A 25,087-nucleotide genomic window follows, 5' to 3' on the forward strand; every position below is an offset into this window, starting at 1 on the left:
AAACACAGTGACTTTCTGACTGGCATTTTCTCACAATTGATGCAAAGACATTCTCAAAATCATTAGTGTGGTATAAAATCTGTGAGAATTGAGATACATTTCTGTACTTGACATTCTTTTGTTTAAGAGCGTTTAACCCTGTGTATGCATCATACAAAAACATTACTTAAGGAAAGTTTTTTTTTCTTTTTTCTTTTTTAAGCGACCATCAAAAGTGCTGGTGTAGCAAATTAGTATCTACTTCAAAGTCTATTACTGGAAAAAACCTGGAAAAATTATCCGTCACATGCTGGTAAAAGACTACACTGACTCAACCGGTAGCTTAGCAAAGTATCCAGGACCCTTGTGTGGCCCCTTTTACACAACATTACCTTAGTCACAAATCCTACACTTACCCTCATTTCTTCTGTCGAACATTGCTTTTTTTTTTTAGTGTCTTTTTTTCCCTCCTGACTGAAAACCTTTAACAGTGTCCAGTCGTTCATGTGAGTGTAAACCAGCAGCCCTGATGAACGAATAGGAGCCTGAGGGTAAGTTTGAGTACAATACAGGAGGCAGCTACTGTATGATATAAAATAGTTCTCTTTATACACCAATGGTTGGTTTCTCTATTGCTTTTTTGTATAGAAGTGTAAAATCCATTTGGGAAATATCTTGAAGAGTGTATAATATCCTGTAGAGAAGCTTTATTTAAAAAAAAAAAAGAAAAAAAAAAGATTTTTCAGTAAATTTAAAAAATAATTCCCTGAATGATTAAATTTTATACACTCGGTGTCATTTGAAAGACTCAAAAAGATAAGAAGTGTCGTTCAGATAAAGCAGATGCATAAGAGTATGCTAATTGTTTTATGAAGATGTTAAGGTGTGGCGAAAGGGGTACGCTAATTTCACAGAGGTAAACAGAGGGTCAACTAGTGTTAACCCTTTTAATTTATATAGACTCATATTATATCATAAGACAGTCCCCTGTACACCTCCGTATCCTAGCAACAATCAAATACATCTGCTGTCCTTCCTCCCAGGGAACATCCCATATTCCACCAGTTCTATATCATTCATTTAAGAGATCACAAAACCACAACAATAAGAAGACTGGAAGACTTTTCACAGTACATGCTTGCTTAGGTAGCAAAATATGTGTAACAAATAAATCAGATACAAACATCTCATTCCACATAAATCCACGACAACACTGAAAAGTCCTATGCTAGGTTCCCCTCTTAGCTCTGAGCTCCCTGGCAGCTGCGATTTGTTTGTCGTTTCCGTTTAGCCACAGACACATCAAAACTGCACATTCCCGCTGAGGTAAATAACAAAATGGCAGATGTTTGTTGTTTTTTTTTTTTTCCAAGTTGACCTGAGGGATCTCGAAAGTGAAGAGTAGCTCATGTGGCGAGGAAGACCTGGCAAGGGTTTTTGAAAACATTTAGCCCTCTGTGGGGTTGCAGGTAGAACAGCTGGAATTCTGGGCAGGAAGTAAAAGTGTCAGCATGTAACTAATTACAAAATGTTAAATACAGCTCGAGGAGGCTCGGAAACATTATTCCCTCTGATTTACAAACCGATTACACAAGGAAAAGTCCTTCTCTGCTGGTGAGATGGCAGGACTGATATAAGGCGCTTTGTTTGGAATTTATATTTAAAACAGTGTTGACTATAAGTAACTAACCCCAGTGTGAGAGAAGAGAGCTTATTTACTGAGGACATCAACGTGTTTTAACATACCCAAGTATTTTTTTTCTCTGATGACTTGAGTGCGCTACTTTGTCTTGTGTGTTTTTGTCTTTCGACAACTCACTGGGGGGGGGGGGGGTGTTCACGTCATGCTGACACCAATCCTGTTACTATCATACAGTATATACAGTTACATTTCTGCATTCATAGAAGTAGAAGGAACAGAGCTGCAGTCATCGGCAAGCACATCACTTGAACGCGTCGGTCCGTCCTGTGATGACCGAAGACCAATGCCCCCTTTTTCCTTTGAGATGTAAAGCGATTCACATTCAAGAGATGACAAGACTGACAGAAAAACAAGATGATAAACCAGGTAAGAAAAATGAAGGGAGGAAGAAATGCGTTTATCTCTGTAAAGAACTGACACAAGAGGTGGAGGTACAGCGATTTGCTAACGCTCTGTGTGTGGGTGTTGCCGGACCAGGGGAGTAATTCTGATTGTTTGCTGCCTTATGAGTAGGTGTGGCTGGCCCTGGGGACAGATTCTGATTGACTCTGTGGGAAGGTGAAGTGTAATGTGCTTGTTGGGGACAGCCGTGGCAGTGAGTGGGGGACTCACAACCTGCAACAGGTGACGATGACAGGAATGGGGATGAAGGGACAGGGGAGGTAGAGAAGGAGCGGTGCAGTGGGGAGGAGGAAGGGGACATCAGGGGGCTTGTCTGGAGACGCCACAGCAGCTCCTCGTTGTTGCGACTTAGCCGCTTCTTCTCAGTGCTCTCTTTCTCAACGGATTCCTGGAGGTTGGCATTCTCCTCTGACAGTTGCCTGCAGGCAGAGCGGGATGGAAAAGGCTAACGTTAGCGTAAAGCAGGAAATGCAGTGTTATATGCTACATACACATTTTTCTAAGAATAAAATTACTTTGAAGCCTGAGTACAGTATGCATACTAAAATAATGATAGTGACTGTTCATTTTACCTGGACAAAGCCAGATTCATGTCAATACGAGCCTTCAGATCTTCATTCTGCTGCTGCAGAACCTGGACCTTCTCCTCGAGAAACACGTTCTTTTGGGCCTGCTCAAAAAGTAGAATAGAACCACAGCGCAACTTTTCATTCACAAGACATACTCACGGTGTGCGTCTAGACCAGTGTGGATATGCATGCTTGTGTGGTGGTGGAGACGGTCTATTTGAGCCTACCACTTTCTCCAGGTCAGAGATCTTTAGCTCTTGCTGGTGAATCTGCTGATTCTTCATTTCTACAACCTCCTTCAGACTCTTCAGGTCCTGCTCGATGTGCTGGTATGGAGCTAAAGCATCCTATTTCCATGTAAGAATAATAATGATAATATAGCGAAACAGGGTTTAGAGAGAACACTGCACATAGAATTGTAGGTTTTGGTCCCATTGGGGCCATTCATAACAATACAGTGCTCTACATTTGGATATCTACATTTTACAGTGACACAATTACACACACCAGCATGTAGGGGAGTTGTGTGCATTCTGGTTTGTGAACTCACAACTATTTGTTCATCTGTGCTCCTCCTCAAAGCCTCCTCAAAACGCTTTGCTTTGTCCCTCAGACTGTGATTCTGGAACGTAAGAGTGTCCACTTGATCCTGGATGAGAATCCACAGACAAGAACACACTGTTAAACATCACCCCACGACAGACATCCGTGAATCAACTTAAAAAATACTTTTAAGTTTTAATGCAGAACATTGGTCTCAGCCAAGTGCTGACATGCTTATTCCATTGGCTCCACATTGGCATACTTTTTGTTACTGATGTGGCTGTAAAATGATGAAGTTATTTAGGTAGGGTTTGTTTTTATTTATCTGTTTATTTGAATAACATTATGCTGCACTATAGCTTGAAATATGCTGTACCTGTAGAGAGAGTCTGAGCTTCTCAAAATCCTCCTCTAGAAGTATTTTCTGTTGCTCGTGAGCTTTCCTCAGGTCTGTAGACAGATTCAAATGCAACATAAGAGAGAAGTATTTCTAGCAATGCTGGTGTCATACTGTGTCATTTAAATGTGACCTATAATCATACCTCTCATGGTGCGGGCGTGCTCCTCATGCAGTGTTGCCATGGTGATGTTATGCATGTCTCTGAGCTCTTGAATGGCCGCCTGGTGGTGCACTGTCATCTCCTCCACCTAACACACACACAGAAAGATTCTCTAACCACTGGTCGGATGCAAAAGACATGCAAATAGGACAAGTGTCTCACTTGTTCCTGTTGCTGAGTTCTCAACTCCTCCATCTCTGACCGATGCTCTGCCTTCAGGTGTTCAGCTTCTGCGGAGTGACATTTTCGAAGCCCCTCCTCCACAGCAGCAAGCTCCGCCTCCTGCTGCAGCTGAAGTTCCTGTAGCTCTCGTTCAAATGCCACCTCCAGTGCTGTCTTTTCCAGCTTGAGTCTCTCCCAACGCACTGAGTTGGATGCTACAGATGGAGTGAGGTGGATATTACGCACACAACTGAATAAGGTATCACAAGGTTTCACTGGTCATTCAGGACTACATCAAAAGACAAGCTCAAACAGACCCAAATTTTCATTCATGTTCCTCTTCTGTGACCCAGAACTCACCCATTTCCTCTCTGATCTTTTGCATCTCCAAGAACAATTTCCTCTCGTTCTCTTCTGCTGCTTTATTCTGAAATCAAGGGATAAAAAAAAATGTGGAGGTTCAAATTGCCGTTCATACCATTGACTTGACTCTCAAATTCAGATATAAATGGTGTCACAGCTGATTGATTAATAACTAGACAAAAAAAATAGCCTGAGTTGCAGTTCTACCACAATAATGGTTTGCGGTAAATCCTAAAGTTGGAAGCCTGGTTTGTGTGAATGAATGAAGAGATGAAGGAAATTTCTTAAACTTTATAATCATAAATACAAAGTTAGATATGAGCACGTACATGCATCTGTCCTGTGGTTACACTTTAGTTGCTGTGTCTATTTGATGACAGCAGAGGGAGCTCAAACCCACTGAAACCAATCCACTCCTCAATTGTTTCCTTTATCTGCACTGTGGGACAATGATTGCAGCACTCAGACAGAGGCCATTAAGAAATCGCACAGTCTGGCCACCTCACAGGCTAAATCATTTCATCAGACGTAGTAGCAGGCTGGATGAAACCAGCTCAGTGACACACTGAACTCTCAGAGACCCTTCCAGCAGCTGCAATCACTCTTACTGTTTGGAGACCGTGAAGCAAATCTCACCTCACCGTGTTAAATACTGAATGTCCTCGAGTTCCTGTGTGCAGTGATGCAGTAAATAAAAAATGGCTTTAACCAGGAAATGGGAATGAAAATAATTCAATAATTTGTCTTGTCTATCAAGGAGAAATTTACCATTTTGATATCTATAGTAGACACTGGTGATGCATGGATCAACTAGATGCTACTGAATCTATATGTGTGCATAATTCATCCACCTAAAAGGAATAGTTTTCTGTGATTATATACATAAAATATGTAAGAAATATAAACACACACATATATTCTTTTAGAACATTGGGTAAAGGGCTGCATGCCCCCCTACAGCCGCTTGTTCTTTCTGAACACAAGTAAATAAAATAGCACAGCTTTCTGTACCTCAACACTTCCTATTCCCATACAGAATGAAGTCAAAATAATATTTTCCCCATAGATAGCTTCTTATTTCACCACCCGAAACCCATTTGCCATTTATTGCAAAGTTCATTTCCATTGACCAGACTGTCTTATGGATAAATTGTGTTTGTAACTGCCATCCACCGAATACTGAAGGCAGAAATAACACCTCAGCTCTGTAGAGAAGGTACTGTTGAATGGAATGGTGTAGAAATCTCTCTTTTGAATTGTCCTTGCTACCTTGAGGCAGTAATGCTGAGTGGTGATGATGAAGGCTTCCAAACCCAAGGAGGATTTCCTCAGTTCTTCTTTCAGGGTCCTCAGCTGCCTCTCCTGCTGTTCACAGCGTCCCTGCAGCCTCTCGACCTAAGTGACAAAGGGAGAAAATGGCATAAAAGAGGACTTGCACAAATTCCAAGTGGTGCTACGTGTTTTCAACTCACCTCCTCCCTTTGCTCATCTTTTTCTCTCTCCTCTGCTTGCCTCTCTTTCTCTTTCTGTTGAGCCTCCTCTTTCTCCCTCTGCAAACTCTCCTGCTGTTCATGCTGCAGCCTCAGGGGGGCCACGCGCCGAGGGGACCCTGGGGGAGCCGACCCCCTTGTCAACCCGACTGTGGGCCGTTGCCCAGACTGGACTGTAGGGAGGGGAAAAAAACAAACATAGTAAATTAAATTAACAGTTAGACACAAGTGAGAATATAGTCATGGGAGAATAATAATTGGTACATATAAAGTTATAATAAAAAAAAAAAACAGAAATACTCACATGACATCTACAGTGAATCATATCTGCCATAAATCAATAATTCCCAGCAGTCATATACCAATTCTTAGCTCCAAAGAGGGTACATCCATACATAATAAAATTGGCGAGCATCAAATCAGAGGTAATTTGACCTGACCTATTGCTGATGACTGTGTTCACATGATAAATGATAGCACGTTAATTGAATCTTTTCTACAGAGGAGGCCTTGGGGCAAAACCCAGTCTGGTGTTCATGATGGGCCATGTAATCTCATGATAAATATAACCAGTATGAAGTCCTGATGGAACGGCAGCACTCAAAATACAGACACTGTTGTTATACAGAATGCATATTACTGTCTCATGTGAAAAGATTAGGCACACTGAAGTAAAAGCCTGATCCACGATGCGGGTAATTTATAGACCTCACAAACATGAGAACAAATATGCCATTCTCCTTGAAGGATCGGGGTAACCATTTAACTCTAGTTGACATCGCAGCAGGCCGATTGACCTCTGTGTGAGTCACCTTGTCATGTAGTGCGATCACATACTAGCCTGCGGAGATACACAGCATCAGTATACAGCACCTCTCCAACAGCGAAATACTGTATGACAAATCAGTGTGTGCACGCACAAACACATGCACAATAAAGAAGTCACTGCAGCAGCTCCACATCACCTGCTTCAACCATATCATTCAGACCTATTGAAGCATGGGGAGCGGTCTCCATGACAACGCGAGGCTGAGTTTGGGGTTGCAGGGTCCCAGATAATGAGTGAAAGATCAGTTAGAGGGAGGTGGGGGGATAGAGTGAGGGGAGGGCTCTGAGCTACAGGCAAATGAGAGAAGCCAGACAAAGAATTCAGGAATGGGTTGGGGGGTACCTGATGGTGCTAAATGATTGTGATGGTGATACACGTGAAGGAGCAATTTATGGAAAAGAACAGAGCTGAAGGTCTAAATATGACACATCAATATGCTTACGGGGGGGTCGATTCAGAGATTCCCCCATTGTATTCAAATTATGGCAGCCAGAAATCCATTAATAGAGGATTCAATGCATCTCCATTTCTGTTTTTAAAATTGTATCATTGGGCGGCATGGCTCAGGGGTGGAGTGGCCGTCTAGCAACCAAAGGGTTGCTGGTTCGATCCCCGACCCCGGTGACCATGTCAAAGTGTCCTTGAGCAAGATACTGAACCCATAATTGCTCCTGATGAGTAGGTTGGCGCCTTGCATGGTTGCCTCCACCATCAGTGTGTGAATGTGTGTGTGAATGGGTGAATGAGATGACACTGTAAAGCGCTTTGAGTATCGCTAAGGTAGAAAAGCGCTATATAAAACTGAGTCCATTTATCATATTTTCCCTCTAAATTTTGCAACTTTGTCATGATCTTGCTTTTTGTGTTCACACCCATTTTTGTTTGGAGCTGCAAACCTACATATTGTCAATTCAAACTTTGAGAACAATTTAAAAATAAGTGTTGAAATAAGTATTTTCTGATGTCAAACTGTTTTATATGCATTCTGAATAAAACAAAATGAAACAGTCTACTGAGAATAGAAAAGAATCAATTTTAGTTTTTTGCATTGATGCATTATTAAGTCAAAGAAAGTAAAACAAGATTTTTACAATGAACACAAACAAGTAAGTAGTCAACATAAAAACGTTTAATGTCTAACACTCTAAAAATGTGCAAAATGTGCAAATTTTAGCAAAATGTTTCAATGTTATATCATCAGTGTCTTTGCCTTAAGGCAAATTAGGATTCGCTTTGAACAACTTCTGAAAGTCTTTGTACATTTTGTCGACCTCTTTCCCCTTTTTAAGGCACACAGGCACATACAAAAACAACTCCAGGCGCTACCTAAAAGGTTTGAGCGAGAATAGAGAATATTAAAAGGAGTTTATATGGCTGCGTGAGACAGAAGTCAAAGGGTTGATAGAGGAGGAATAATGATGCAAGAAACAGTGAAGATAAGGATATGGCTTGTGGGGTTCCTGCTCAGCTGTTGTTAAAGGTGGTGAGCCGAGTTTGCTCATGTTCAGCTATATTTCAACATACTGACATTTTGCCAACATGTAGCAGCTTCAAGTAGGAGCGAGACTATGGTTGTCAATATATGTACATCCAAGAGAAAAAGAGAAGACGCTACAGTACTGACAATTAAATGTATTTTGTGAGTGTGTGGGAGGAGACAAGGTCCAGCAAAATGCAGTAAAGGGTGAAGAGTGTGAGCTAAGAGACAGGTGTAGCCTGAAGAGATGTGTGTCAACTCTACAAGGAAAGATGGTGAGAGAGATGCTCAAGACAGTTAAATCAAGATTACTGACCTAACAGATGAACCACCGTGTTATTCTTAACATTACAGGCTGAGTACATCTACACAAGCAAACAGGAATTTGGACTAGGACTTTTTCACAGGTGCAATAGCAGAAAATACAAAATATGATAGCCAGCTTCCATTTTAACACTGAGAGACACTTTCAGCTCTTTCACAACGTAATTCGTTTGATTTGTCTAAATCAGGCATCCTGTATGCTTCAGTGTCATAGTACACACTTCAAGTTGACTGAAGTTTTAAAAAATACATTTCCTGAGGGGCATGTAAAACTAAGCAGGGCAAGAAATGTGCTTGCAGAAGTCTCTCTTATGGTCAAAAGATTTGCATTGGAAAATGTGAACTCTTCAGTTCAGATTTCTAGCCAGCATCAGCGTCAGTCCTCTCCCTGTCATGTTACCTGTCACTTTCCTTACATCTGAACAAATGCCAAGTGCAGACAGGCCATAATCAATAGCTTGGCTGAATTATGTTGGACGATTGTCAGATTGTGCTCTCACATCCATCAAACCATACACTGTGTCACTCAGTAATGGACCAAGATCACCTGGGAGAGTTTTCCTTAGACTGGTTGTTTTGATCTGTGCCAGAGTCCTATTACCACTTTCATAAATGACAAAGACAACCGCACATGGGTTCCATTAAAACTGATAATATGCTGGGTTTTTAAAAAGTTATTTTCTTTACAAGTCTGCTGTAAAAAAAATAAAAATAAAAAAGGCATTTTGCTGTGACCTTTCTATTTTGGTGTATTTGTGAAAAAGGTAATGAAATTAATGACTCACCTGGGGACTGAGGTTTGGGAGGAACCACCGCCAGCCTCTTTGGGGAGGAGGGGAGGGAACGGGTAATCTCTGAACTCCTCTGGAACTCCTTCCTAACGACTGTCAACAAACAAGCATACAACTCATCCGTCAGCCTACTTTAATCTGATATTCCTACCATGATATTTAAAGTCAAGGTAAAAACAATGAATGCAAATGTAACATGTTAAATGTTAACTCGAGTATTCGATCAAAGAGTAAATCAAGTCTCCTCTGACACAGAATCAAACCATCTCTCCAGGTCATCAACTGCAATATTTTGATTTTCTTTTCCATTTCTTTGCTAATTTTTTTCCTGCCATCTTACTTCTATCTCTCCGTTACCTGCCTGCCTGCCTTCATCTCCAGCTACACCCCTCCTGCTGTGTAGTATAACTACATGCACCTATGTCCCGTGGGATTCTGGGTCAAAGAGAAGCAGAGCATACTAAAGAGGCTGAGCCCATCATCTCTGCTCTCTGGGACATTATACACTGTGCAGGCAAGAAAGAAAACAATCATGAACTCTGAATCACTTTTCAAATTGTTTCTGAGCTTGCATAGCTTCTCTTGTGTGTCACATTAAATCTGTGGCAAAGCTGGTAAGATGTGTGGGTGTAAAAAAAAAAAGAAGAGAGAAACTAGATTTGGAACAATGGAACGTGTTATCCTAGAGCTCCGGAATGGGGAAGAGAAGGGAGGTAAAAGTTATGGGGAGTGAAAACAAATTGTAGTGAATAACGAAAAGGGTTACATTTGTTGTGGAGAGGAGAGAAGCTTTGAGAAGAAACTAATTAGACCTGTATTGTGAGAGAAGCCTCTGATCCAGAACAAATCCCTATATAACCCTGGAGAGATACTTCAAGCCCACAAGGCACTGTGTGTGTGTGTGTGTAAGAGAGAGAGAGATGCGTTGGGAGGGTCATTACTGCCAAGTAAACCCTTGCGACACACACACACAAACGTACATATAAACAGGCAAACTGTCTTGAACTTGCGTTTGAAGTTGGGGTGTGAGGTATGTATAAAATTAATACCATTTTCCACACGTATTTAAGAACATAAATCAATAATTTTCGACATGAATTTGAATTGAAAGCCTGTAAGAAACTCTACTGAAATTGCCTTAAAACAAAAGTATAACGAGCAAAAATAATAGGGTCTTCGCCTGAAGTACCATCAGGCTCAGGCCCTAAATAACCGGTAAATAATCGCTAACATAAAAACCCCAAATATCTTAATGACAGGTTGTAGTTCCAGTAAGCTAACAAGCTAATGCTAGCTAGCTCAGCCTCATTCACCGCTAACAATAAAATAGCATTCGTTCTTAAATTTTTGTCAGAGGACTGTCACTCACCTCACAAAACCTTCATTTATCATGTAAGTTTAAATATTATGTACTCTTTGCTGGTGGGTTACTGGTCCTACTAAGTTTTTATAATCCTCCTTTTCGCGTCTTTGCGCCGTTAATTTGAGCTCAGTGACAGCAATCAAGCTAACAGCGCCACACCTGTGGCCGGCGGACTCTTAAGCGCCTCTGATCGCTCGAGTGGTGGCTAATCTATAGGCGAGATATTTAATGCGTGAAGAGGCCGTAAAACAGAGTTTTTAATATCTGAATTTATGTATGGTTGCTGTTTCATTATCTTCATCTGACCTCCGGGGGAACCTCTTGGTTGAGGAGGCAGGTAGCGGCGGGGCAGCGCCGGGGTGGAGGGCGGCTGGAGGCTGTTGCTGCGTGACGGTGCACCTCTCTGGTACTCTGTGGTGGTGGTGGTGGTGGTGGTGGTCACTCTGTGCAGAGGGGGCTCCTCGCTCACACTCAGGCCTGGAATACACAGGATTCACACGAAGGCATAAAGAATGGCTTGATAGTAGTTCATTTTGGTACGAGAAAGCATTTTCAGATTTCTTGCTTAAGGCTAGTAGCAGCATATATTGTGGCCACAAATTAATCAAGTTACATTTCAGGGCCACAAATGCATCCAAGTGTGGGAACAACATATATCTTTATCAGTCAAATGGTGGAAACAAAGGACATAATTTGGTCACAAATGATAATGAAATTGTGTTAAGTGTTATAGTCATGACCACAGATATCAAGCAAGCTGTAGGAATGAATAACAATTTACGGTCACAAAATAGTCCAATTGTGGGAAAAAGATGCATCTTGCAGCCACAAATATCAATCAAAATACAATGGGTTCAGTCTCCAGGCCACAAATGAGCCGAATTGTTGGGATAGCTTACATCGTGGCCTCAAATTAATCACAAGTGAGAAGCTTGTCTTGTCTTATCTTGTTGATCACAAATTAATTAATGAAACTGTAAGAAAAAATCTCCAACCCTTTCGAATTTTTCTGTCCTCTCTCACTTTGGCCTCTCTCTGGATTTATAATGTCTCTATTGACGTCAGTTTCTCCCTCTTATATATCTTTTTTACAGTGGCTGCGTTAATGCCACAAAGCTCTCTGGACTACAAATGATCTGCGTCTGGGTCTTGCCCTTCCGTTAACCCGCAGCAGCTCACAGCCACAGCCTGACATGGAGGCACACAGTCATCACTCATCCTGGCCCATTTCTGCAGCTGTAATCTATCAACTAGTGGATAGTTTAAACACACTCAAACACTGCATACGTCCTGCTTATCTCCTCAACCCCCGATCAATACTGACACAACAGATTACCTGCATTCGTGTCCTTCTTTATGTGACTTGCAGGGATAAACAAACAACCACGAGGTTGTGATTAAGCCACGTGAGTGAATTTGAGTTGGAGTTGTTGAAGAAATATAGACATCAATAGCTTATTTTGGTCTGCATCGTCTTCTTTTATTGACAGCTCCTTTAGCTTGACAAATATATTTATTCATTGATAAGTCCTTGAGAATTTTCTACTAAGCTATTCTTTTTGGTTGGCTGTAATTTTCTGGTGCCGTTTGCTTGGTTATACCTAAAGGTGATCATAATATTTTATTTGTTCCAATTTATATGATTAAAGCTGAAACAATAGGAACATCTTGGTATACCTGATGAACTGGAATGTTAATAGATGCATTGCTTGTAAATTCATGGGTCTACTGAATTGTATTAATTCATTATAATCTAGTAAACCTCCAGTTCCCATTTTCCCATTATTAAACCATTCAGATAAAAAGAAAAAAAAAATTCAACTAGTTATCATGATGGGATATTTGAAAACTTTATTTAGAAACCTAGTTATAAGCTAAGAGGTCAAAATGCAGGGGACTTTGAATTGGAAAGAATCTGAATGATCTAGAAATTGACAAGACTAAAAGCTTTGATTTGAGGAAAATCAGAAAAAATGAAATAAAGCTAATTGTTACTCAGGTTGCTTGTGTGTCAGTTGGCAGCTACGAACAAGTGTTTTTAGATATTCCCAACATGCACAGGGCAAAGCGAGGAACTGTTGTTTAACAAAACATCCAAGATTCAGGATGGATGCCATTGTTATGCAGGGTTTAGAGAACGGGAGGAGAAGGAACCTGTTTCTTTAATGGTTATAGCCGACCGATATGCATCGCTGATTGGCAGCCAATGATGGATTATAGAGCGTGAGGAGGATAGGAAGAGGGGAGAAAGAGACTGGCTGGATGGGATCAGGGGAAGCAAACAAAAGGATATAAAGAGATATGAGGAGCAACGAGCGGATGGTGCTGAGATGGACCCAGTGGCAAGCACCGAGCATTATGAAGACAAATGGAAAAAATATCCAAGATATATTAAAAATGGAAGATGAGAAATAGGAGGTAAAGCAGAACAAAAGATAGCCAAGCCCAGTTAGTAGCCATTTTGTTGGAGTGGCTCAGAAAACAAGTGTCTGTAGAATAATGCTGACCTTTGTATTTGAGTCTGTGTACACTGACTGAACAGAGAGTAGTTACTGAAGCAGCAAGATCAGACGGAGGCTTTCCTAAATGCAAAATTAAGCCAAGTTACTCATATGAGCTTCATGTGACAGCAAAACAACCATATTCAGACCTTGAAGGTGTCTCATGTGACTGCAGCATTAAACCCCTCTGTTAGCTCACATTTGCATATTCACATTATGCAAAATAGACTCTCTTGTCCTAAAGGAAATGGATCATGGGGTAGTCCGTCCAACACGCACAGCTGCTAGCAGCACCACCCAGCCAGGTGCACGAGTGCGTAGGAATTATTTACATTCACTTGACGGCTCGCAGTGCTGATGTCAAAATAATTGCTCCCGTTCTGCAAAAACACACGGACGCTTGTATTTATTCACTAAACAAACAAACACAAACAGCATCCGGTATCGATGGACCCAATGCTGTGCTATCCTATATAACGTCCTCGTCTTTGACACATGCTGGCTGAACATGCATGTCTACTCTGTGTGACTGGATTTGAGTTGGCTGCTGGTGCTCTGAGTCCTTGATGCACACTTTATGTTTTCATTGGCTTCATTTAGAGCCAAGAACTCCTGTGTGGATCGCTGAGGCTTTCTTGTTGTCAGTTCAGGTAAATGCTCTGGTTTGTCTTGCTGGTCTTCTCTGTGACTGTAAATCATGTTCTGTATTGGGCTTTCACAATAAAATGATATTTAAAAAACATAACATTATATTTGGATCCAGCCAATATCGAATTTTTGAGCCTGACACCAAATTTACAGCTGAAGACATCACCAAATACTGATATGTGCAATAGATTGAGTGAATTTTTTTGCTGGGCTAAAAATAGACTCTTTCTATGTTCCTTGTGCACCAAATATTTGTTTTACCCATATGACTATGTCAAGGTAGAAGGGTAATTTATTAAATAATTCACATTTATTGTTCTGTGAAAAAAAGTTTTTAAATATTGGTTCATGTCAGCCGACTGATATATCGGCTGACCTCACGTCATGATGCATGAGTTAAAATGCAATTTTATCACAATATATTGCAATATCATATGACACAATAAATACTGCGATATAATTTACTGAAAATTCCAAACTGAGTTTCACGTTCAACTTGATGTGTACCAGGTGTGTGCATAAAATGCGCGTCATATTAATGATATTCATATCTCAATGGACAAACTGAATCAAAATTTCCATTTTAATTGATTAACTTGTATTTGCACAGTAGTATAATGACCATGAACACACAGAAACATAGCCTCCATAATATACATTTGTCACCAGCTAATCTGATCGTGATATAATGTTACAATCAATGAATATTTTTAAATGTGTCAGTACTGTATATGGTAAGTTGTAGATATGAGGGGCTCCCTAGTACTCTTCTCCACCTCACTACTTTCCTATTTTGAGAGTAAATCATTTACCCATTAAGAAAAACACATAAAAAACCAATTTAAATCTCGTGTGGAACTAGAGATAGAAAGAGTCTGTATCAGATGAATATGTTTGTTTTATTTAATACACAATTTTGCTTGCTTTAATTGAAAATAATGTCCCTCGTTTTGCATTCATGTAGATGTAGTCATTCAAGTTTTATTCTATACAACAGGGAAAATAAGCAGGTTAATGTACGTGTGGGCAGAACAGGAAATTGAAATGCTTAAACAACTTAAAATGATTTCATTCCACCTTGAGAATTTTTGATTGATTTTTTATCCATCAGTTTTTGATTGACTGATTTGATCATGCCACCTTATTTTGTGGTCTAACTTAATGTGCGTCAGCTTCAATCACCATCGTTCATTGTGTGACGAGGCTGGGAGATTGTATTCATCAGAGCCGGCGATTTGTTCTGCTAATCCGTCACTGCTTCCTCCCATTTGTTTGAAGTGTAATATGGTTTAAAATGGCCGCCAGTCTTCATCAACCGTAAATACAGGCCAGCTAACGCACAGACTTCCCCATTAATCACATTTCCTGTCTTCTTATCTTATAGCAACTATTACTGCACGCTCCCAATATATGAACACTTAAATTCCTTTAAGATAAGATATAATATGGCAATGATAATATGGGGAATATATACAGAAAACAATGCAGACAGACCACCCATACCTCTGTATGTCTGCATTGTTCTCTATATATATATATTTCCACAGAAACAAGGCATGACATTCAGTCCAGTTTAATTAAATTTCAGACTTGATATCAGAGGTTAAAGTGACTTGTGGCCCCCTAGTTGCTGTGGCAACTGGACTTCCACATGGTGTGGGAGGCTGAGTCATTCTAGCCAGAGACTGGGTCTTTTAACTTTTGTGTTAGAAGTGTCAGCACAAGAATAAATAACCCTTTTGATTTTCTCATTAATTTCTTAATTTCTATTTTAATAGGGACCATGCAAATTGACAGTAATTTAATGTAATTCCAGTACAAAAGTGATCTGCTACTTTGAATTTATATCTGTTGCTAATTTTTAACTCAGGGAATAAATATCTTCAGTGAGGTATGTCATTTTAAAATGCAAGAGCACCGCAACAAATACCACAATCCCTCCAAGTTTTGTATGAATCCAAGCAAGAATCACAAATGCATCATATAAAACTGATCCCTCTAACTGCAGATTCAGCCCAATATCTTGCAGGAGAGGAGTATAAAGATAAATCTCAACTTCACGATGCGGAAACAGCATGAAAGTTAATTGGCACAAAATTTCACAACTCGACAAAAAAGGTCCACGAATGCAAAGTGCATCTGCAGCGATATGTGTGAGAGCCAAGGTTAAAGCTGAATACATAAAGCATAACCTAATGGCTGTGCACGGACCGACCTGAGCTGTGGACGCAGAGATAGATTAGATGATAACACTGGAGCTGACAGCAGCAGCCACCGGCCAGATGACAGCAGATTAGATCAGTCAAACCAGAGAGAAGCGTTAAGTGTTTCTGCTCCTACGGAAGGGCAACCGGCCTTCATTGCAGCTGATCATTGTGGGCATGACAAGTTCAATTTGAATAAAATTACAGCCTTTTCCTCACTAATGTGTTATTTTAGGAATAATGTCAGAGGCTTTTCTCTATCCAGTAGTGCTGTTCAGAAGGGCACAGAATTATCCCTAACAAGGGAGGGTTTAGGACCAGAACAAAAGTTGTGAAAGGATTTAACCAGATCAGGAAAGAATGAGCACTGTAGAATTAGTTGAGGGATTGGAATAGAGGTCATCAAGGTGACTGCCTGGTATCTAGATGGCAGTGGTTCAAACCTCAGTTAGCTTTGCCTTTCATGAAATGTTGTGCTCAGAATCTCTCAAATGATTGACCAGATTCTAATTAGATTACAATTTTTAGTGGTGCTTTCCCTTTATCTACTGTCGTTGCAAATATTCTATAGAAGTTCATTATTTTCCTCCACAATCTGCAAAGAAGACACTGAGCGATTCTCACCCAAATATGCAAATTGTGTGAAGGTTACTGTAGTTAATTCAGCAGAGTGAACAATCACACCCGGGTCTTTCCAGCGTCTTATCTTTGTTTAAACACTTGCTCGTCTGGAATACAGCTCTCCCTCCAGTCAGACAGATGACAGGATTCTTCTTTTATGTTTTTCCATCTCGCAAAAAAAACAAAAACAAAAAAAAACAACCCAAAAAACAAACAAATCAAACAAAGGCTAGCCTCATATGATGAGCTGCAGTGCATGGAAAAAAGGCTCAGGTGAACTTGCAGTGCTTTTATAGATGCTACATCCTGTTATCATCCCTTCTTGACAGAAGGACTAAGAGAAGTTGTATTCATGCTTTGAGAGAGGTGACAGGAAATTAAACTAAAGTGAAATACAAATGACAGTTACACGTCAACAGAATCAAACAAATGTGAAATTTAACCAAATATGAGTGAAGGAGTCAAGACGCAAGGGTCGCTCAGGGGAAAGGAGCTAATGGGATTCTGTTTTACACAAAGCCCTCTTTTGAGCACAATAAAGAATTCTCATTCGTTGAAGAAACTGATAAAATCTTAGTCTGAGGTCCTCATGTATTCTATGAATGCTGATTTGTATCCACTGGCTTCAGGTGAGTGGAAGATAGAGGCTTGGAAAATGCATGACAATCCAGGTTTAATGCTCCTGTTTTTGTCAATCTCAACAATCATTTAAACTCATGATGTATCAAAGAGAAACTGAAGGAGAAACACTCTTCAGTTGATCTATTAATGGACAAGCCCACTGAGCCCATCCACTGTCACAGCGCCGCTGTGTTAGTAAGCCTCTGCCATGTTAGTTTTCCTCTCCTCAGCCACAGAATGGCAGCCATATCTAATTGGCCCATCTAATTTGCCTCTACTAGTGTGTGAGTATCTGTGTGCACCATAGAAACCATCTGTTCACAGTGAGCTAGCATGAGTCACAGACCAGATCTGAGCCATGGCATCTGGAGTATGGCATCCTCCTTGCACCAACCTCTACACGCCTCTCTCCTTGCCGTCACATGCTCGCTTCCTGTCGCTCATTTCCCTTCCCTCTGTTTACTTTAATCACTGCGTCCTCTCACTCAATATCTCTGCATCTACTTTTAGTTCATTTGATCTTCACCATTATTTCATTATTACCTGAAAAGGAGATTGATTGAGTGGATAATTCTCAGTTTGTTTTTGGTGATTGAATTTCCATCATAGAATCAACGTGGCTCAAAGGCAGATTCACCTTCCGGCTATGTAATAGAGTCTGTCAATCACAGTTGAATTAGCCGTGTATCCCAAGGTGGTTTACATGCATGGATTCTCTCTCTCTCTCTCTCTCTCTGTCTCTCTGTCTCTCTGTCTCTCTCTCTCTCTCTCTCATACCCACGCACACTAATAAACATGTCTAGATGTCAGTGACTGGGCTAAAGGCAGGATTGGGTTAATGGCTAATCAATGTTGGATAGAATAACCTACAGCTCCCCAGATACAAAAAAAAAACGCTATGTATATGCAAGCATTCCTGTATTCAAGCAACCATCCATCCATCCATCTATTCATTTTCTATACCACTTATCTGTTAAGGGTTGCGGGGGGGGGGGGTGGGGGTGGGGGGTGGAGCCTATCCCAGCTGACATTGGGTGAGAGGTGGAGTTCAGGGCCATCAGGAGCAATTAGAGGTTCAATGTTTTGCTCAAGGACACTTGGACATGGTCACCGGGGGAAGTGAGGATTGAACCAGCAACCCTTCGGTTGCTAGAAGGCCACTTTACCTCTGAGCCATGCCGCCCCCACTATATACAAACATGCAGCTTAAAAATGTCATCTTGCCACCTGTATGAAGGTGCGTTGGTGTGTTTCCATGTGTGTAACATATGTGCAAGCTTAATTAACATTGTATTTTTAAAGCTAATAGCATAACAGGAACTGCGGGAGCTAGCTCGCACTGCTTCGATTGCTTTATTGACTGGACTCACAAGACATCGAAGTTGAAAGATTTTACGACTAAAATGTGACCAAAGTCAAAATGCATGGTGAAAACATTTGGGGTGATTTGCTGGTGGGGGACTGTAGGGGAGTTACAGTGTGTGGTAAACAAATGCAAGGATTAAATGAAACAAAATCACCTTGCACAGAAAGTGTCACCGCCATCACACTGTGTCCTTGCATCGACTTTATATGTAATCCATCTGCTCAAGCGCATTTGTTGTGAACACAACATAAAGCTTGACCTTAAATTCAAATCATAGGCACGTTAAGGCTCGCCACCAACAAACTGTGATACGTTTTCATTGACGAAAAACTGGACTAAATAAAAATAAGACATTTGAAACAGGACTAAGCATATTTAAAAAAAAAATAGCTGCCAAAATTCACACGAGTGAAAGCCTTTAATGGGATTCCAGTCTCATCAAGAAGAGCTTAACTCTTCATGGGTCGCCTCCAATGATATGGAATGCTGAGCGGGCTTCGTGGTTAAAGCTGTCGCAAAAAAATATTTATATTAAATCTTGAGTCTTGCTACTTTGTCATGAAGACCATCAAGAAGTACCCAACATACCTGTGTTAAAAAACTCACACAAAGGTGGAGAGCCCCCAAAATCACTTAAGGAACCCTGCTTTTTACCTATACAATGATACATTAATATGATATGCAAAAATTAAAAATGCAGACTTACTTCTTTTGTTATGCAAGGTTCATCACTGAAATTTATAAATGAGATTTACAAAGAGGATATTGTTTCATTTAGGGCAGGCAGATATCCGCGGAGTCAGAGAGGTAAATGTTATGTATGTACTTTGGGTGAACCAGTCCTTTAACATCGTGATTACGAGCCTTTGTAAAAGTATTTCTTTCTCTCTGGTTCTTATTCTCTTCTCCAAAGACAACTTGCTCATCCACACATTCCACATTGATCATGGTGGGTTGAAGAACTAAAACAGTAGGGAGTTTCAACTCTGGGGATCTTCCTGTAACCCACTTTACTGAAACCTGCCAATCCCTGCCTCCCTATCGCTCTTTTCCTCACTGATTCTTCCTGTCTGTATCATCCTGAGCCCAAATGGAGCCCGTTTTGCCTGCTGATCAATAGGGGAAATAAGCAACTGAGCCTGGGTCTTTCTTCTCTGTGTTTCAGAAGGAGGCACTGGGTTGCTACATCTCCCCCGACAGCCTTGATGGAGGAATGTGTGAGAGCTCTTCTGTCAGTCTGTCTCCTCTTTGATCTGTTTTGGAGTGTGGTGAGAGGGGCAGAGATCCCTGTGTGACAGAAGAAAATAAGGTATCGCAAACATTCTTCCTTACTCACACACACTCACGCATACACACACACACACACACACACACACACACACACACACACACACACACACACACACACACACACACTTGTGCATATGCGTTCACAAACCCAAATAAGTGTAATTTCTGTGTTACATCATCCTGTTGTTAATCATAGCATCCGTTTACAAATTAGTTTGTGCAGTCAATCAGAAAATTTTCCAATATTTCATAGTGCCTTGGGTTACATCTACAATTCAAATCATGGCTTAAATTTGAGGAAATATCACCTTTAGTTTGTCTACTCCTCTGAAATGCCCCTCGGACTAAAAAAAAACATAATAACATTTGATATCTTGCAGCCTCTGAATTTACTTTTCAACATTCCTTTCAGTGGGTTGGCTGATATTTGGCAGAATTTGTGTCCAGTAAACTTTAAAAGTAGGCTTTTTTCCCATATAGAAATGCTACACAAGAAAATACTACACAGACATTTGCTGAAATCTCCACAAGAACTCACACATTGGGAGGGAGAGTCTGATGTACATTCAGGACTATTTTGTCTGGAAGGTCAAACAGAGCTCAAACATCAAATGCCTCACCGCTAAAGGTCACAAGCACCACACAGGGTCAGGAAGTACATATTCCCTCCCGTAGCTCTTGCACTTTCTGATACACACTAAATAACAAAGGCACTTAATCTTTTCTCTCATGTCGATCATCTCTGATTCCCTTTTGGTCTCAACGTACCGAGCAGCAGCAGCAGTAAGAGGAAAAATCGGTTGCAAGCTTATAAAACTTTCAGTGTCTCTTGGATTCTGCTTGCAGATGCTTTTGTGTTTTGAGAGTATGTATGTACCGTATGTGTATTTTTGTAAGTGTATAGCCGCAGCATTTATAAAGTCATCATACCTATGCAGCTTTGAAGTAAAGTGGTCAGTGCATGCATCGATATTTTGCTCAGGTTACTTCTATCTTTCAGTAACACATCAAAAACACAATGTCTGTGGCTATGAATTCATTATGGCTGCAGAGGCAGTTTCTCTTGATGATGTGGAAAAGGCTCGAATTATTTCACTGAGCTATGATGTGAGATGCGGATAATGAAGCATTATTCAGAGGGAAGGGAGGTTTTAATTCAATATTGGTGATTATGTTGTATTAACAAAACATCTCAAATAGTTGCAAGAAGAAGATGATGCCATTGACGTTGTGCTTCATTTCTCTACTCCGTTCACCTTTACATTTTGATGGAAAGATGAACAGAATACTGAATGTATTTTTTTGTCTGATTTGCAGTCCAAACTGTTAAAAAAATAACTAAAATCTTCTAAGATAAAAGACGATTGCTGTCTTCTATTTGTAGTGTCATGTGATAACTTTTGTTTTGATTTGATGCAACATAAATACAGATTTATTTTACTCAACCATAACTGGTGACTAGTTATCCAAGTATTTGCAAATTAGCTTTCTGTTACTTTACTAATAGATTTACTGCACTGCTGCACACGCACACACACACACACACACACACACACACACACAAACACACACACACACACACACACGTGCCACACACATTTCATCAATATTTATTATGTAATTAGAGCAATAGTAATTAAAGGGCTGTTGTTGTCCAAACACAGCTACCATTGATTAAAGTGTGATGTTGTAATCAAACTACGACAGAAATGTTCTACATTCTTTTGAAAATTACGCCCCCCCCTTTTTTTTTTCTTTACTAGATTCTATGGAGGACTCAGGGGAGTTCTCGTTTCTCTTTTAACTGTTTCGTGGCTGATAGGAAGGTGCCTCCCCCACATTCTTACACAGTTTGTATTCATTTTCAACCTCTGGGGGAGATAAAAAATTGAGATGAAAAAATTAGGAGTACGGGGTTGGGGGGGGGGGGGATGACATAACAGGAAGCCTGACGTGCGTGAGAGTGGCGGTGCTTACGTCAGCTGTAACTGGGAGAAGAGGAGCAAACATCCCCCTATGTAGGTCACATTAAAAACACATGCAGTTATCACAAATTCAGCCAACTAACCCACCAGCCTGATAAGACGCTCAAATCCCAACTGTAAGTGCAGTTCCAGTGACTGTGAACATTTGAACCATCCACACTGTTCAGTCAGCACACTCTTACTTCTGTTAATATGAGGCCTCCTTACACTACTTCTTACACCACGCGTATCATTTTTGCAGACATTTAAATCAAAACAGAGGTTATAATTTGTGGAAAAATCAAACGCAGATTTGTGTTTTTCTCAGTCTGAGTTGATGCTGCCCACTTGTCTGTAATTTCTTTGCACCATGACATCACCTTTTGCTCACGAATCTAATAAAAGCCCTCCTACAGACAACCAATAACAATTTCACAACACTGAGACACTTAATCCTCAATGAATGACTGAATTTTATTTTATTCATCATAAAATAAATTAAAAATCCACCTCATAATTGTGTGAACGACATTGTAATCCTGGAGTAGATAATGGCCTGGAGCTTGTGTATGAAAACAGTGAAGGAAGCATTTGAAGTGAGGCGGAGCTCAGGAAGAGGAAGCAAACTGTAACATAATGAATGTGGGCGGGGGATGTTTATGCAAATTGCATTCATGAGGGGAAGCAGAGAAGCATAACTGTATGGTGTGATGTTGTGATGAAGTGACATTAACAGATAGACGAACTCACGGTGCGCTGTTCTGCAGGGGTCACTCTGTGTGCTGTCAGCCGAGTGGGCAGAGGAGACGGAGGAAACGCTGGAACTCCTGACAAAGCCGAAAGCTGCCAGGCGGCCAGCAGGGAGACGGCTAGAGCTGAAGCCTGGAGGGCGCAGTCCTGATTGGCTTGCTTTTGGAAGCAGAGACCTAGAGGGGATGGCCTGAGGCTGAGCTGTTGCTGGAGCAGGAGCATGATGAGTGAAAACCTCATCTTCTGCTAGAAAAGCACAGAGTGAAGACACATGTTCAAAGAGGCAGCGTCAATACTAATACACAATAGGCATGGAAGCGTCCTCAGCTGATCTGATATCCAGGAGCGAAGACAGCACAGACAACGATAAACAAAGCAACTCATCATTTAGTAATTAGCTACATAATGATGCGTTGCTGAACAGACACCGGCAGAAGTAGAGGAAGCAAGATAGTGTGTTAACCGCTGCTCACACAACAAACAAAATGCAAGAGATTTTTGCATAGCCATGAGTCATGAGATTATTGCCCCCGTAAATCATTCATCATCCTGTGTCGACTGCACTCTCAGTGGGCAGCAGGAAGCTCTGACTGCTACAGCATACAAATGTAAGAACTACAAACAGAATAACATGCTAACAGTTGCTTTCGCTTCACTGTGATATAGGGACGGGATTTACAGCTCTTGAGCAGCCTTTTAAATTTACGTTCTAAGGGCAGGGGTTAGTTTTGTCTTTTAATTAGTTTTTCATAATTATTAATGGATACTTGTTGAATTTGAATTAGATCAAAAATTAGACAACCCCCATCAAGATGAATCCATTTCACAGGAGTGGACCAGGTTTAGCTACATAAAATTACTCAAGTTGCCAGATCTACCATTACAAAGCAAAATTTAGTCACATAGTTGTGCTCCAGAGGCCTTTGGTGTTCCCATAAATAGCACTTGAAGTCTACTCCGCTGCTCCCAGGGTATGTGATTGATCTGGATTTTAGGACGGGATGTGAAATTCAGGGCAAACTGACTCTCCCCAAAGCAGGAGCTGATTCCTGTTATTTATACCAGAGAGCCGTTCAAAAGAATCAGATCATTCACAAATATCATGGGGTACCACTTGCAAACTGGTCCAAGCGGTCAGTGGTTCCTCTTACTATGTCAGGAAATGAGATGTGATTTAGGATACAAAAATATCACTTTTAAAAACATAGACAATGTTTTTGGTTTGCTTATATTCAGAAAATCATTTATTTCTCTTTGTTATAGGCATTAAAGTGATTCTGCTGTAGTTGAGTGACAGTCTAAAAGCTGGTGGCTCTGTTCCCTGCCAAACCAGAAAAAGAGAGTGATTTGAAGACGGGTTAAAGAGAAGAGAGAAACCATGTTTAGAGAGGAAAAGAATGAGAAGACAGGGAATCAAAGAGTGAAAGGGAGGATAAAAAAGCAATCATAGCTCTTTAGTGGCAGCTATTGTCAGTGAGCACAGGAGAGAAATCCTCAGTCTGGGTAATCTATGGTTTCCAACCAGAAAACAACACACACAGAACAGAACGGGCACACACACACACACACACACACACACACACACACACACACACACACACACACACACACACACACACACACACACACGCACACGCACAAAGTGTAGTATCCAGGCCTTGCAAGGTCTAGATCCTGGGCAGAAGAAGACCATTATCCCCTGCTGGCTGTAGAGATAAGGTAGGAAGCCCTGCTTTTCTCTCCATTTTGGCACAGCTGTGTCCTCCAATGGGTGATGCAGAGTAACGACCGCATCAATACACATGGAAAAACACTTGGAGAGGGAAAATGCCAGCTGTGTTGGTTGGGAGGGACAAATTGGGACCTAAAGAGGAAGAAAAGTGTCTCATTCCAAAATGTCTGCCTGTGTGTCATGTGGTCTGTGCACTGGAGCTCAGGATCATCAAAGATAAATGTCCTAATTTCCCTCCCATCCCCGCTACACCATTGATCCCCTTCAAAACATGAGGGAGAGAAGTGAGTTGGCCAAACATCCACTTTAGCCTGTATATCAAAGGTCTCTGCTTCTGCTAAATGAAAACATAGATTATTCATCATGACTTAAATTGGTATTGAGGGAGAACCGATAGAAAATATGACTTAGTCCATCATTCTCCGGACTTCCCTGCAACCTCTTATTTTAGCACCACAATATTTTCCACTCTCATATTCGAGACACCTGCACAATAGACTCTGAAAAAGTGTCTCTCAAAGTTAAAAAAATAGGACAAAATTAATCGTGTGAATATGAAAACACGTCATGAGTCATAAACCTGTGTGTGTGTGCGTGCGTGTGTGTGTGTGTGTGTGTGTGTGTGTGTGTGTGTGTGTGTTTCCTGGCCTTGCAGTTCTCTCCCTTTGGCCATTCTAAAGATGTAAACCACTTTACTTTGCCTGGAGGTCTGAAACACTATTAAAAGTTCCACAGCGAAACCTGGGAAATGAAAATACCTTTATCCCTTGGCTTTGAGTCAAAGCAGGGGCATCTCAATTTGGAATGAATTATTTTTATTGGGAATACTAAAGTCA

The 25,087-nt window shown here is 40.8% G+C and overlaps 1 protein-coding gene and 1 long non-coding RNA gene across 4 annotated transcripts in view; one reads left to right on the forward strand and one right to left on the reverse strand.

Moving 5' to 3' along the window:
• Positions 1-694: 694 nt before the first annotated feature.
• mtus2a (microtubule associated tumor suppressor candidate 2a) overlaps positions 695-25,087 on the reverse strand; it is a 41,788-nt gene continuing 17,395 nt past the window's right edge. The window contains exons 4-16 of one of the 3 annotated variants that reach the window (XM_086225969.1): positions 22,520-22,762; positions 10,861-11,031; positions 9,186-9,284; positions 5,753-5,943; positions 5,550-5,675; positions 4,278-4,344; positions 3,918-4,132; positions 3,738-3,843; positions 3,572-3,645; positions 3,203-3,301; positions 2,880-2,999; positions 2,656-2,756; positions 695-2,502 (exon numbers count right to left, since the gene is read on the reverse strand). In XM_086225969.1, coding sequence (XP_086082095.1) covers positions 2,079-2,502; positions 2,656-2,756; positions 2,880-2,999; positions 3,203-3,301; positions 3,572-3,645; positions 3,738-3,843; positions 3,918-4,132; positions 4,278-4,344; positions 5,550-5,675; positions 5,753-5,943; positions 9,186-9,284; positions 10,861-11,031; positions 22,520-22,762 — 2,036 coding nt within the window. In that variant the 3' untranslated portion in view covers positions 695-2,078. Of the gene's footprint in view, positions 2,503-2,655; positions 2,757-2,879; positions 3,000-3,202; positions 3,302-3,571; positions 3,646-3,737; positions 3,844-3,917; positions 4,133-4,277; positions 4,345-5,549; positions 5,676-5,752; positions 5,944-9,185; positions 9,285-10,860; positions 11,032-22,519; positions 22,766-25,087 lie in introns of all 3 variants that reach the window. The other 2 variants (XM_086225968.1, XM_086225967.1) reach the window with 2 other exon arrangements.
• Positions 10,134-23,995, forward strand: LOC147248704 (uncharacterized). Its single transcript, XR_015119439.1, has 3 exons — positions 10,134-10,221; positions 19,681-19,824; positions 22,537-23,995. It is a non-coding gene; the product is annotated as an uncharacterized LOC147248704 (long non-coding RNA).

The sequence above is a fragment of the Aulostomus chinensis genome, chromosome 15 (genome assembly GCF_037954235.1).
Source record: "Aulostomus chinensis isolate RoL2024-O1b breed Wild chromosome 15, RoL_Achi_v1.0, whole genome shotgun sequence".
NCBI classification, from domain to species: Eukaryota; Metazoa; Chordata; class Actinopteri; order Syngnathiformes; family Aulostomidae; genus Aulostomus; species Aulostomus chinensis.